The sequence below is a fragment of the Pungitius pungitius genome, chromosome 9, assembly GCF_949316345.1.
Source record: "Pungitius pungitius chromosome 9, fPunPun2.1, whole genome shotgun sequence".
Classification (NCBI taxonomy): Eukaryota; Metazoa; Chordata; class Actinopteri; order Perciformes; family Gasterosteidae; genus Pungitius; species Pungitius pungitius.
The window spans coordinates 17,108,609-17,122,866 of NC_084908.1; the positions used below are offsets into that span (position 1 = coordinate 17,108,609).

General features: G+C 43.7%; 2 protein-coding genes across 13 annotated transcripts; both read right to left on the reverse strand.

Annotated features, from left to right (window-relative positions):
- Window positions 1-202: 202 nt before the first annotated feature.
- LOC119218131 (oxysterol-binding protein 1-like) lies at window positions 203-10,318 on the reverse strand. Of its 12 annotated transcripts, none has more exons than XM_037472289.2 (19): window positions 10,154-10,318; window positions 8,871-9,044; window positions 8,395-8,603; window positions 8,079-8,241; window positions 7,846-7,957; window positions 7,560-7,758; window positions 7,305-7,419; window positions 7,117-7,177; window positions 6,843-7,010; window positions 6,495-6,740; window positions 6,259-6,379; window positions 6,051-6,154; window positions 5,820-5,915; window positions 5,376-5,560; window positions 5,070-5,299; window positions 4,894-4,932; window positions 4,686-4,733; window positions 3,656-3,694; window positions 2,990-3,548 (listed from the first exon to the last, which is right to left on the reverse strand). In XM_037472289.2, exons 2-19 carry the CDS (start codon window positions 9,005-9,007, stop codon window positions 3,361-3,363), a joined length of 2,460 nt encoding a protein of 819 aa, XP_037328186.2. In that variant the 5' UTR covers window positions 9,008-9,044; window positions 10,154-10,318; the 3' UTR covers window positions 2,990-3,360. The 12 variants fall into 12 exon arrangements, with proteins under 12 accessions (XP_037328189.2, XP_037328188.2, XP_037328191.2 ...); XM_037472284.2 differs by having other exon boundaries at window positions 7,117-7,201; XM_037472288.2 differs by having other exon boundaries at window positions 7,117-7,180; window positions 10,154-10,317.
- Window positions 10,319-11,387: 1,069 nt separating this feature from the next.
- Window positions 11,388-14,191, reverse strand: sart1 (spliceosome associated factor 1, recruiter of U4/U6.U5 tri-snRNP). Its single transcript, XM_037470873.2, has one exon. The coding sequence runs from the start codon at window positions 13,852-13,854 to the stop codon at window positions 11,539-11,541; it is 2,316 nt and encodes a 771-aa protein (XP_037326770.2). The 5' UTR covers window positions 13,855-14,191; the 3' UTR covers window positions 11,388-11,538.
- Window positions 14,192-14,258: the final 67 nt, after the last annotated feature.

The window sequence follows — 14,258 nt, forward strand, 5'->3', positions numbered from 1 at the left end:
CAGGATCATGAAATGTAAATGTAAATAGTGAAATAAGTAGGATATGTATTTTACATAACATGAATCTGTATTTGAATTAATTAATGACACATGTATTAACACATTTATGTATTTAATTCTATTTTTAATTAATTAATCACACATTTAAGCAATTATTTAATGATGTGTTTATTTATTTAATTGTGGCACTTTTAGTCCTCCATACAATATAAGACAATCATTTTATTTTTATTCACAAAAGCTGTTCAAAACTCGCATCTTTGTGGAGTATTATTTTGGAAAATCAAAAAACACCAATATGCAATTCATTTCATTTTATACTTGAATGTTACTAACCCCTAACACCATCTTGCTAAAAGAAACTGCATTAAAGCATACAAAAAGTACTTTGTACAACAGTGAGTCGATATGTCAATTCTAACCAATGTATGTATGTTTGCGATTACTTAACACAGCTCAGGTAGCAAACATCCACGATGAATAATGTAGTATGTTTGTGCAAGAACACCTTGAGTCAAATTTGGTGAGTTGTTGTTTCGTGACCATCTCCACTTTGCCAAGCTGGAAATAACGAGGCAGAAAACTTTAGAAATTAAGAGACAAAACAAGACGAAAAGCTTCAATTTAAGAGACACAAGAGTTGTATCGAGCAGTACATTCCTCAAACATGTACTTAAACCTTGTGTGAAGAAACAGTAATGCAAATGAGGGGAAGATTCAGAACCAAACAAATGAATAATACAAATAAAGACATGGAGAGGGTGACTCTTGGAATGAACAAAGCAACGAAACCTAAAGCCAAAGTGTTCTCTATTAATACAACCAGTTAATATCACAATTAAATTACATATATTTATACAGAAATACATGTTTTAAGATCCTCATTTTCAGTGTTTTTAAGTACACTATATAAGTACACAATATAAAATGAAATTTAGATTCAGCAAGAACCACACAGTCCTTCCATTCATGACAAACGACAACACTGACTAATACAATGATAGATTTCTGTTTTTGCCATTTTAGCAATCTCTCTTCACACATTTCATTTAGAGGCACTCTTATTGCTGTCTGTTAAAAAAAACCACACTTGCAAAACACCACGTTTAAAGCTATCATTTAAATCTTTGAGGGACACCAGAAAAACCAATACAAACTTGCCTCACATTTCCCTTTACTCCACTAATCATCAGGAAAGTAAAAATCACACAGCCGAGCTAGTAAAGCGTTGACTTTGAGAGCGGAATTTTGATGATTGAAGTATTAGCGAGTGCACAAACTCTGGAGAATCAAAATAGACTTTTAGCTTAAACACGATTAGTAAATCTCACAAACATTTTAATTGAATTGTACGACGCCCATAGTCTCGATGAGCTGTTCAGCATTGATTTAAAATCCCTTTTTTAACATTTCATCCGCCGTCTATCCAACAGGTCAACGCGACCTGGCCTTTGTGTCTGCTCATCGATCAGCCTTTTCCACTGGCCCTTGAGGTTTACAGGACGTAATTATGGGGATTTTTATCTGTAAAAAAAATGGAAATCATTTTTGTTGGAATGAAGATTTAAGTAATTTACCAACTCAAAAAGAGGATATAGTGACTCTTTAAAAGGAATTGATGGAAGACAAAATACAAGAAATAAATAGTGCCATTGGTAATTTTTTACTTCATATTTTCATTGGTACTTATACATTTTTACCACTATTTTAATTAGTGTTCAAATCTATCATATAAAATAAAGAACATACATTTTTTTTCAATTTAATGTGCTACATAGAAAACGGTAATTATCCTTTTTGAATAAAAACAATGATCTTATAGAGTGAAATGGTTAAAAACCCTTGCGTATATAAGTAATTTTATATATGTATATATCTATATATACATACTTTCTTTTTAAATGACAAAACCAGATTTAACGGAGCCTTATTAAGAGAGGAATAATCATAAAGGAGCTACTTTCACATCTTTTTACAGCTACCATGTATTTTACAGCGGATTTGGGAGGACGCCAAAAGATAAAATCACAATCAAATTTTTCAATAGATTAGTTAATAGTAGAACTTGTAAAAGGCTAATGTGTGTGTGTGTGTGTGAGATATAATATACCTCCAGTCTTTCACTTCAGGTAATTAAGTAAAGCCACAAAATACCATTAATTCAAAGGCAAATGTTGTAGTGTTTGTGACACATCAATCTAAACCATTCAGACAATAATAGTACATTGCTAATTATTTTAAGAAACAACATTTATCTCGTGTCAGACACACTGAACCTATGCATTTATTAATTTGATGCTGTCTGAACCGGTTTGTTTTTTTGAAATATTAGGCCAGGATCAAACTCATTCACTGCAAAAGGATCCATATTCAGGAGTGCACAACAAACACAAACGACACATCCTGTAGTTACTCTATCCAAACAAACTGCGTATATTGTAAGAAGTCATCTGGATGAATTACGCTTTCGATAGTAGTGCTTTTAAAGAAAATGCATAATGACAGAATAACTTCAAAGGCTGTACCAAAGAATAAAGGGCTGAGAAAAAGAAAGAAAGAAAAAAGCAGTGGAACAAGGATAAACATCAGTGTTTGAGAGGCAGTGAGAGGGAACTCAGAACGCTAATGCTACAATGTGTCATCGTGTCTGCGTTGAGAGGGAAGTCCAGATGCCCTTAACCCTGAGCAAATCACTGCTGGGGGAGGGGAGGGGGGGGGGGGGGGGGGGGGGGGGGGGAAAGTTGGGCGATCCAAGACAGCTCGACGTCAGGCTCGGTTCTCGAATCCCCCGTTTCAGCGGATGCAAGGTTTGTACACCGCGGAGGGAGACTCAGCTGATCAGAAGATTTCAGGGCACATGTCCCAGCTGCCTTGCTCCTTAGCCTCCCAGTAGCCGCCCTTGTAGACGTGCAAGGTCTCTCCGGACACGGGGTCGTCCAACTTCTCGAACCACATGGCTTGGTAGCTGTCTGGATGGGTGCCTAAAAAAAACCACACATCTTTCACAAAGAAGAAGCTTTGGCTGGACCTGGGATGAGGGTGTAGAAGCCACTGAGCCATGACGACAACGCCGTACTTAAAAGCAAGTCGTCAAAAGATGACGAGCGACCTACTCGATGAAATCACTCATTTCCTCCAATGCTACATACGGAGAGGACCAGGCTCACCACTAATGCCCCGAATGCCCGCGACGACAGGACAACTGAGCAATGACGGACATAATGCTATTTTAAAATATTGACAAACTAGGTTTGTGTGGATTCTACACTAAGCTACAGTTTTCTACAAGCTTCACTAAAACCTACCAACACACATCTAAATGAAATAAAACTGAGCATAATTATGAGCAAACTGATACGGTTACTTGCTTTTGATTTGAGCTCCATAAGGTCCTTCATTGCCTTCGACTGAGAGAGACCAAGGTGAATGTAAAAGGGGATATGATTTTTTTTTTTTTAAAAAGGCGTCTAAATCTAATGAAGATAGTTGCAAAGTATGTGTTATGTTATCATCAGAATACTTGCATAGAGGTGATGGTCCATAAGGGGCTGAAAATAAAAGAATGAAGGATGAATCTTTGAGAGTTCAGACATTAAAAGGTCGGGTGTAACGTGAAGGTGACGGATACAAAAGGAAAATGAAAGAGGCTACTTGCATGCAACAGGTGTATGGGGAGGGGAGTCCTCTGTGTCAGCTTAACACCAGCACAAAACAAAAATAAGATGTGAATCTACAACTGAAAACTATCCAAATTCACTCAAATATTGGGTTTAATATTTCAGGTGCTGAGTGTAGGATTTTAAGCATATACATACATATTAGAGAAAGAAATAAATGAAAGTAAAACAGGGGTTTCAATTTAATCTGAATTGGCGGTAGTGTAAAGGCTCAATAAATATAGCAACGAGAGTCTGACATCTATTAACCTTTCACTCGTCGCTCCCTCCACCATGAACAAATCGAAAAGGGCTCATGGAGGGAAATCTTGAACTTTTTTTTTTACCTGGGAGATATGGTTTCTCCACAAACTCCAGCCCTGGTTTGAGTAACTGAAGTCATTGGCATTGAGAAACAAGCCTAACCACACAAGGTCATTTATCTTGGCTGTTCTGAGGTTAAATGAGTGCATCTACCGACAGTGGACGGCGGTCAGCACACTACCACTCAGGAGCATCTGACAAGAGCGGCAGCACGGGAGCAAAGTGATTTATTACAGTGGATAGGGGCAAGAGCACATGAGGGGGGGAGGGGAGGGGGGGGGGGTTAGCCTACTAAAAGGCCCACATATAAAAAAGAAAAAGTTTAGTTTATTTTGAATGGGAACTGGACAGAAAGTAAACTATATCTACTGTATATATGATTTTGTCTGGTCAAGGAAGCAGAAATGTTTGATAACGATGAGATAAGACGGTGAAAATATGCCTATTATAGTGCATAAAGGGGGGGTTCCGCGCATATGTCAGTTCATTTGGGCACGTGGCGTTTACACAAGCTAACAGAGATCACGCGTACGCCTGAACGACTACGTCCCCCGTGGATCTTTTTGGGTGGCTAATACCCGTCCTCAGCAGCACGTCACTTTGCTCCCGTGCAACCCCACTTTGAAAACACCACACTATCCCTTCAGATGCTACACAAAGCACCTTAAAAGTACATGTCATGTTAAGCGATGGAGTGATACTTGCTTTCGTCAAAAACCTCATTTGCTTCTGTGCCAGTCTCCACTGCATCGGCTAAATGGAACAGAAATGAATGGATAGGGAAAGTATTTGAAAGATGGTGAAGAAGAAATTAAGCACGTACTTGTTACATACACAGACATCTAGTACACGAGTGGCTTTGCTAAAGTATAGTGCTGATCAAGGGAGGGAAAGGACCAAGACAAGTACTTGCTTTTTGAGGGTGAATCATTGATTGAATCCTCAGTGACAGCTTAGGGTTGAGACAAAGAAAGATTTAAGACAAAGTGGACAAAAGAGGAATTGACAGAACACTGCAAAGAAACGCAAGACAAAATGGATAAACTCCAAAACTAAGCTTATTATCAGTCTTCTGTCTTCCCCCTTTACCTTCCTCCGGTGAGCTGGCTGCTTTAACAGCCTCCCTCTCCCGTTCTCGGCGCACGGTGCGCTGCTTCTCTTCTAGCCGCTGCTTCTCGGCGTTCGCCTCATCCCACCGGCCGTCCTCCATTAGCCGTTGGTCGGGGCGCCGCCGACAGTCCGTCGGCGCCACTCCCTCCTCAGGCTCATTGAGCGTCAAGGCCAGTGAGGAGAAGAAGTACATGTTTTCTGCCCCCTCTCTGTCAAGACGTCAACATAAATTAAGTCAGAGGCACGGCCATTTTTAAGCTGCGTGTCATGTGACCTTCCACTCACGGTAAGGGGTTCTTCCTCCAGATCTCTTTGGCTTTGAGGGTCTGATAGACGGTCCTCTGTTTGCCTTCGGTGCCGTTCTCGCCTTTACTGCTCTGCATTATCCTGGAGAACTCCATCTTCTCATCCCAGGTTCCTGAGAGCACGTAGTGGGCCTTCCCTTCCTTATCCATTACTACTCCGGTTACCTGAGGGACAAACATCATGTCTGTAAATTACATTATACATCGCTAATGTCTAATAAAAGTCTAGTGTGCTAGACTACATCATATAAAAGACATTCCAAACAGTTTGTCTGTCCCAAGGGGAAAGGATGGGAAATAGTGTAAAGTCTAAAATATTATCACAACTCCTAAAGGGAACTATAATTGTCTTTTTTTATGTTACATTATGTCAGACATCTTTCTGTAAAGAAGAATCAAAACAACGGTTTAAAGAAAAGCTCACCTTTCTTGGCACATCTCTGGAGAAGTAACTGTAGGGAGCAAACTTGAGGTGGCAGCGATCTCCTGTCTTGTGGTTCACAACATCTATCTCCCCTGACTAGAAGGGAACAAGTCAAAAGGGGCAAACGTTCTGCTCTTGAGGACTTAAAAAGCGTGCACCCCGTTGAATTTCAAAGCGATCCTTTCATCGAATACATGGCGTAGTGAATGGTTTGTTAGGGTTCAAATTTACCTGGTCAATCCACAACTTTCCAACAATGATGTTGTGTACGGTTGTAGTCACTTTCTTCCAAGAGTAGTGGTTGTCGCTCTTGTCAAATAAACACTGGATAGAACCTGAGGATGGAAAGGGATTCATCTTAAAAACCTGCCAGTGCTCGTTTTTACCCTGCTCATCAAGAATTCTAATGTCATTTTTAGTTCTTCAGACACTCACTCACCCAGAGGCATGATTGAGAGATATTTCCCTCTAAACTTGCTGGCCAGGGTAATTTCTTGTCTGAGGCTCCAGCCCTTTTCAGAGCTGGCGTGGTGAGCTGCAGCAGGTGGGTGGTGACTCACCTGAGAGGAGAGAAGAAGAAAAAGAAGAAGAGGGATTGTAAATCACGTTACGACCACTACAATTATGAGCCGTTCCAGCGATTAAACATGCTTGCACAAACACCCTTCGACATACCTGCTCACAGAGAGAGCGGTAGCCACAGTCTTTTAGCCGATCAAGCTCAAAGGTTTCTCCCAGCAGAGGATTGAAGGGTTTCCCCGTGCGGTGGACCGTGGTGGAGTAGGAAGAGACCGTGAAAGCGGCCACATAACACATCTGCTCTAGAGAGCTCTGGCATTTAGCAGCCTTATCCAGCAGCTCGTAATACTCCAGGTCTTCAGACAGACGCTGCAGCATTGAGAGGGGCTCGTTGAAATTCACCTAGTGGGTACAGGGTCGCAGAGAAGGAGAAGTCGGATTACTCCGGAGTACTCTCACAAGCAAAGAGCCGCTTGGACACCAACAGGGGCACAGGTTTCTTACAGGCATTGGGATCTTTGAGAGCTCCTTTCCAATACAATTCTTCATGATGCTCCACAGATTGAGGTAATAGTTGGGCTTGTCGGGGATACGAGTCCGTCTTTGTCTAACAGGCTCGAGCTCGAGGGGCTGTGGGGACTCTGGGTTGGATACCATGGACTGTTCGTCAAACTGGAGGAAAAGGATTTTTTTTTTGGTGTCAAGTGACTGTGGCGTGTTGACAGACAGAAGAGACAATATGAATCAAAACTTGCTGGTATAAAAAAAAACAACACACATTTACTGACTGGTCGTCCATTCCGATCTCACTGCTGAGCCCACTGACGTTGCTGCCAGACCTCCTGATGGACAGACAAGCAACACTAAAAACAAAAGCAATACACAAGGGAAGCAGAATAATAAAATCACGGGTGGATATGACGGAATAAAGGCTGTGACATTCGAAAAGGGCCGACGGTTAATGACCTGTGATACTTGGGGTCAGCGGGGACCGTGATGAACCCTGCCGGGTCTTCCATAGCGTCAAAGAACTCATTGTCATCGTCCTCGTCGCTGGCGTCCCCTTTTACTGGAGCACCGCCTAAGGTGGAGCAATACAGGACTCAATGGCTGAACTGGCCTCCCTTGATGGGCGTGGATTAGGTAGCACGGCGAGCTCGCTTTGAGTCATATCGAGGGTCCCTAGTAATAAAGTAGTTCAATTGGAGAGAAGAGCGTTACCTTTGTTAGCTAAGGCGGGGTTGCTGAATGAAGAGGGGAGAACTGTAGCTCCTCTGAAAGCTCGTTCCAAGTGATTGTGCTGTTTGGCCAGCTGCTCCAGAGTCTCCTCCAGCCGTATCCTCTGGTCTCTTTCCACCTGCAAGGCCTTCTGCCAGCGCTTACTGTGATTTTGGGCCAGTGAGAGGAAGTCCCTACATGCCTTGGGGAACAAACAAATCCAAGAGCAACGTTTCGACCAAGGAGTCAACAACAATGTTATCAGCAAATGAACACTTGGTTAGCTTACATTAATCATGGCATTAGAGGTGATTCTGAACAGTGTGGCCCTTTCTGTAACTTGTCTCATCTTTTCTCCCACGTCTCCTACGACACGAATCCCCTCCAGTTCTGACAAAGACCTGTGTGTTTGGAATCAAGTAATGAATGAATGAACGAAGAAGAAATTGAATAGGCAAACAAAAGCAATACAGGTCACATTGTTTGATAAATCATCAAACTGCTCGGTCTGATAATCAATACCTTTGGAGGGCAGACCCGTGCTTGATAATGAGATCATTGCAGGTGTTGAGATCCTCCACCTTACTGCCAAGTGTGCGAAGTGTGGACTGGATTTCTAAGTTACGGCAGCCTCCACTCTGTCCCGAGGAGGGGGGCGCTGCGGGACAATCGTCACCGGATTCGTCTGGGGGAGAGGATAGATTGGAGAATATGACCAAAACGAATACAAGGGGAAAATGCTTTACACACAAATACAAAAAACACAAACAGTTCTACCCGAAATGGACTTTACAACAAATTTTCATAGTCTCCAACGTATTTCTTTTTCCTCGCTCACCAGATTCGGCCTGCATGTGGACGGCCTTTGCCTTGGCGAGCTCCAGGGCAGTGATCCATCGCTGCCGCTCTACTTCTGTGCTGGCTTTCAGGTGGTAGGTCTGCGCGCCCCCATTGGAAATGACAAAATTGCACGAGTCCTCCACAGCAATATTGGCAGTGGCCAAGTTGATGGTGCCTCGGCACGTGTGACCCATCTCTGCCTGGGTCCTGCCGACAACCCAATGAAGAAAAGGTCAAATAAAAGAAACCTGTTTTTTTTTTAAATAATTATTTAATTGATTTTAAATAACTGTACGTGTTTAAAAGTGAGCATACAGTATGAAATACAGGCAGAGTTAATACTTTGAATGGATTTCTCTTAAAGCTTTATTGATAGACCCTGTTGTATCCCTTTGGCTTCTTTAGAGCTAGGGGAAAAACTCTTAAATCAATTTTATATAACTACAACTTTAGTCCTGTACACGTGTAACTCACCTGTAGTAAGACAACAGTCCATTGCTGAGAACAAACCAGCGTCTCTGGTAACCTTTAATGTAGTTAGTCCATTTGAAGAGCCAACCCTTGTACATGTCTCCAGGAGGAGTTGGAGTAGGGGGCTTAGGCTCCGACATCGCAACAAACTCTAGTTTCACTGGGCGAAAATCTGGCCTGTTAAGGAAAAAGAGATTAATGCGACTAATCAGACTGCTTAATGCACACTTGAAACGTAGAGCTGGGCTCAAAGGAGAAAACGTAATAGCACAATATTTTGGTTCAAATACTTAAATATCGGGATTGTATTGTTTTCACAAAATACTTAAACGTGAATATAATGACTATAAGGGTAAATTGTCTGGTAGATTCAAAATATCCCATTACTTAACTTGGTTTAGCGTTTGAAACCAAGAAAACACAACAGGTGCCATTATGTGATATTACAACAGCCGAGATCTAAAACAATATCCAGTCACATACCAGAATATCAAGATAACATCAACACACTGGCCAGCTCGACGTGAGATGTATGCACAGACTAGGACGCTCCTAATAAACACATCAGTGTAATTTAGCTCGTTAATGTCAACAACTGAAGATGTGTTTGTTTGACAGCTCAATTAAGTTGACATTAGTGATATAAAAAAGGAGTAATTATGGTCATTCAGCTTGTAGGAAGTTAACAAATAGGCCACTCCCCCTACCTTACCAGCCTGCTGCTCAAGTTTCCTGACTATTAAATCTAGAGTAAAAACATTAAAATCAACACGTGAATCCTACCCTCCAAACCGTCTGCTGTACACGCACGTCACAGCGTAATGCTGAAGGACGCTGGCTGATCTCGACAAGGTTAAAAGTCACAAGAGCTACAACAACGAACGTCGGGTAAATCCACGGAATGCCTCAAAATATGGCTCGGGATTAGCCGTTAGCTCACCGCTACGGTGTCTCCGTCATCTCACTGAGGCGTTGCTACGGTCACGTGAAACCCACCGGATCCTTGCCACGGTGGCGTGGGAGAGTCCAGTAAACACGGCGAGCGAGTTCGAGGAACGACACAAACCCCACTTCCGAGCAACGACGATATTAGAAAACAAACAAACAAAAAACCAAACAGTGTCCGTCACTAAGCTCGCTGCTAGCTAGCTAGCTAGCCACACAACAGGAAGCTGTCAAAACAGCCCTTGACACGTCCCCCCCAGCGAACAGATCCCTTCTACTGTCTCCGCCTGTCCTTGTCTTTGGGGACATCGAGACGTGGTTCACCGGCGGCGGGTTCTTACCGTGCGAGACTTCAGCTGTTAATGCTGGGCATGTCGTGTGGGGTGAAGGCGACGTTAGCTCGCCGATGTTAGCTGGGCTATCCACTTTCATGAAAGTGTTAATAAGGACGTCGGTCAACGGCTACTTGGCTACAGGTTCTTCTTCTCCTTCTGTTTGGCGGCCATGGCGTTGCAGTACTGCCCCCCTCTGGTTACAGTCTTTATTGATGCCCAGATTTTTAAACTGCCGTCAGTAGTCCAGTCAACTTACTGTCATAAAACCAAATGGAATTTCTCTGCCCTCAACGCACTATAAATATTTAAGTATAATAATACACTTATTATTTCTGCATGTCACTATTTGTATATTTTTCAACTTGCTTATTTAATCAATTTCATACAATACCTACTTTACTACCTACTATGCTTTATTTTCCCAGATTTAGATTTCCCACCTGAGAACGTAAATCAATTTATCAATTTGTTTATGATCACATTTAAGTGTACCTCCTGAATGTGTGGGACTCAAATTAATATTTTACTTTCTTGAATAACTAGACTTGTTTTTAACAATACTGAAGCAGATCCTGTAGACCTTGTCACATGTGTGGATTCCTCTGTATCGACACTAACAAATTGTTCATGTCCATGAACTTAAAAGTCCTTACTGTGGTGTTCACAAACTGTGGTTTTGTTACGCTCCTTGATCGTTAGCAGGTCCAGATCGATACATTAAAGTTGGAATATTGTTACATCTGGTAAGACTAAAGGGACCACCTTTACGTTCTCACCCAACCCTCCCACGTGACTATGACTAGGCCTATTCAAATTGTAAAAATCTACCAGTTTTTTAATGGCTAATTAAAGATGGTTATTTCTTACAGCATGGCTTTCAGCCCAGTGTCTGTGGTAAATTATTTACACATTCTGTACAAATGTATTATTTTAACATTGAGAATGAAACTATGGCAGTGTAATTATTAATCTCCTGGAAACAATTACACAATGCAGTTCTACAAAGTATTGTCAGTATTTCGCTTTTTATTTAGTTCAAAAAGCTGAATTTCAATTGACAATACTTTTGGTATATAGAAGAACCCAAATGCCTTTCAAATCTCCCTTGTTACTTAACAAAATGTGATAACTCCATGAAACTGACCAAAAGCATTTCAATTTGTTACAATAGCACATTCAGATCCTGAAAAAGTTCCCTTTAATTTCTCCGTTATCAACACAGAAAACTACAACAGTCAACTGATTTTTGTAAATTTTAATGGACAATTCTTTACTACAACAACAGAACTTGTATGAAGTAGGCATTTACTTTACTTAAAACATCCTGCGTGTATATCAATTCTTGTGTCAGTGTATGTTTGTGTTAAAGATAATTCACTCTTCCCTCAGACTTATTTGGTAATGGTATTTGCATTCATACTTTTCCCACTCCCACTAAGCACAATATATGGGGTTTTCTGAGATTTCTGCTTTTCTTGAAGCAAAGCCACCGTCCCCAAAGGAGTGTCACTGCTGCTCATCTTCTTCAGCAGCGCCTCTTCCTCCAGCTTCTTCATCCTCCTCTCAGTCTTCATCTTTCCAGAACCTTTGCCGTGGAATCGATGAGAAAGCTGGCGGAAAGCTTCTTTGGGAGTGAGCCTCCGCCCGGATTCATCCACGTACTCGATCTTGACCTCGGGCTTATAGCTTTCCTTGTCCTTGAAATCTTGAGTGAAGCCCCTGTACTCTTCTCTGCGACTGTACTTGTCATCGAAGCCCATCTTGTCCTCGATGCAGTAGTTGTCGTTGGGCAGCGCGCCTTTTGTTGCTCTCACGCGGGATATCTTCTGCATTTCAGTGTCCAACAGACCTTTGTTTTTGCACAGCAGCAAGGCCGCAGCGAGGCCGGACTTGACGATGGGCTCTTCGTCCAAAATGGTGGCGCAGGCTGTGGCAAAATCTGGCGGTTTCACCTCTTCATCCAGGTTGACGGTGCTCCATCCGATATTCTCATCCATCTCAGAGTCGGAATCGCCAGCATCGTCCTTCTCTTCCTTCTCCTCAAAGTCCATAATGTCTTCTTGGTCCTCTCTGTTGCCTGACAGCCCATACGTTGGGATGTCACCCAGGGTCCTGCAAAACTCAGAGGTGGCGTTGAATACAATGTTGTTCTTCCGGTCGGGGTCATTTTCATTGACGCTTTCATCGAGCTCTTTAATTTTCTCTGCCACCTTCTCCCCAGAGTCCTTGAGAAGCTGCTTCTGCTTCAGCTTCCTCTGCTTCTCCAGCTGTTTCTGCAGCTCCTGCTCGGCCTCGTCCTCCTCAAACACAGTTGGCTCAGGGGGAGTGAAGTCCTCCTCGTCGCTCATCTCCATTTCCGCCATCCTGACATCATCAGACATTCGGGGGGGCTCGCTGGGCACTACGCCATCCACCGGAACGGCCTCGGCTTCCTCTTCCAAGCGCTTGCGGCCTCGGCCGCGTGTCCTGGAGCCGAAATCCGTGCTGCGGGTGTCGTCAATCTTGAGCTCGTCTGCGGCGGTCGGCTTCTCCTTCTTCCTGATTTTCCTCACGCGGTGCTTGGTCTTTTTAAAGCCCACCATCTCCTGCGATGTGTAGTACTCCGAGGCGATGGCGAGGGCAGGCATTTCCAGGGACTGCGCCTGGTTTCGCAGAGCCTCCCTCATGGCTTGGATCTCTCGCTCTCGCTCGCCGTCAGCGAAGCCTCCCGTATTCAACCGGAAGCTCTTTTTCTTTTCTCCCTCAATTTCCTCGTCATACTTTGACAGCACAACGTGGGGCTTCACTGTAACCATGTCATCCACATTCTCCTCCTCGTCGTAGGGCTTGTAGTCAGGCTTTTTCTTTTTTAACTCTACATTCTTATCGGCCTTCTCTTTGTCCACCAGTCCAACGTTCACAAGCACGTCTTCCTCCTCCTCGAGAACCCCTTTGTCCTGAAGGGTCAGGATGACAGTCTGGCCCTCGTTGAAGGAATCCACCTTGTGCTGCACTTTGAGTCCCTTTAGATCTTGAGCCGTGTACGACTCCTTTTTCTTATGCGCGAACTCCTCCTCTACCAGACTGCTCACACCAAATTCCTCATCCATCTCCTCCAGAAGCTTGGCTCTTTTATCCGCCATTTCCTTTTCTTTTGCCATCTTTCTGCTCCTCTCGACCCAAGCGGCTGTATCATCCAGCCAGTCTTCCTCGGCTATGGTCTTGACTTTACCCAGCTTCTGGTTCTGGATGCGTTTTTCCTTCATGGCTGCAAGCTTCTCCCTCATATCCTTCTGCTTTTTGATGAGAACGGGGTTGATGGTCTCCGCCACCAGTGGGTCCTCTTTGGTGCCGAGCTCCTTCTTGTTCTCGTTGACCTCCAGAGGCTTCAGGCCCAGCTTGGCCCGGAGTTTGTTCGTCTCCTCAATGCTGAGGGACGCGTCTCCGCTGGCGGACTGGGGCGCCACTTCGCTTTTGCTTACTTCATAGCCGAGATCGACTTTTTCCTTCTTCACCCGGGGCTCGCCGGCGCTCCGCTCACCTTTGCTGCGGTCCCGTGCGCCTCTGTCCCGGGACCTGGAGCGTTTTCGTTTGTCTTTATCCCGAGTGGCATCCCGGTCCGAAGCGTCTCGCTCTCGGTCCTTGTGGCGATGTTTCTTGTGTTCGCGGCGGCGATCTTCGGTGTCCTTGTCGCGAGTTTTTTCCTTGTGTTTCTTGGACGACCCCATTATTTCCTCAGCCGGTTGTAACAGTTAGGTGTGAGAAGAAAAAACACACACACACAACTGTAATTGAAATGTTCACGATGTGTTTGATGACGGGGGCAACAAAAAAAATGGTGCCGCTTTTCCTTCGTTGCCTAGCTCACATTAGCTCGCGAGGCTAAGCGGCTAACCGACGACACAACACACTCGGTGCGAAGGCAAAAATGGAGCCTCGCATCCACAGTCCGATTTTATACGACGAGAGAGGATGTCCAAAATAAATACTTAGCTAACGTTATTTGTCTTTCCACCCGGGCCACGACCTAGCTCCGCGTTCAGGTATTAGTACTACTTTCGACGTCGTCGAACGAACACCCAACGACAATAGTGCAGTTTCCTGCAGAGAGACACTTCCTTTCGGTGGAATA

What these genes read in the sequence shown, in the direction of transcription:
- sart1 (XM_037470873.2), bottom strand. Translation starts at nt 13,854, where the DNA reads ATGGGGTCGTCCAAGAAACACAAGGAAAAAACTCGCGACAAGGACACC.
- LOC119218131 (XM_037472284.2), bottom strand. Translation starts at nt 9,007, where the DNA reads ATGTCGGAGCCTAAGCCCCCTACTCCAACTCCTCCTGGAGACATGTAC. An exon ending in TCTCAAAGATCCCAATGCCT is followed by an intron (nt 6,741 to 6,842) that starts GTAAGAAACCTG and finishes TGTACCCACTAG; the next exon opens with GTGAATTTCAACGAGCCCCT. An exon ending in TCTCTCAATCATGCCTCTGG is followed by an intron (nt 6,155 to 6,258) that starts GTGAGTGAGTGT and finishes TTCCATCCTCAG; the next exon opens with GTTCTATCCAGTGTTTATTT.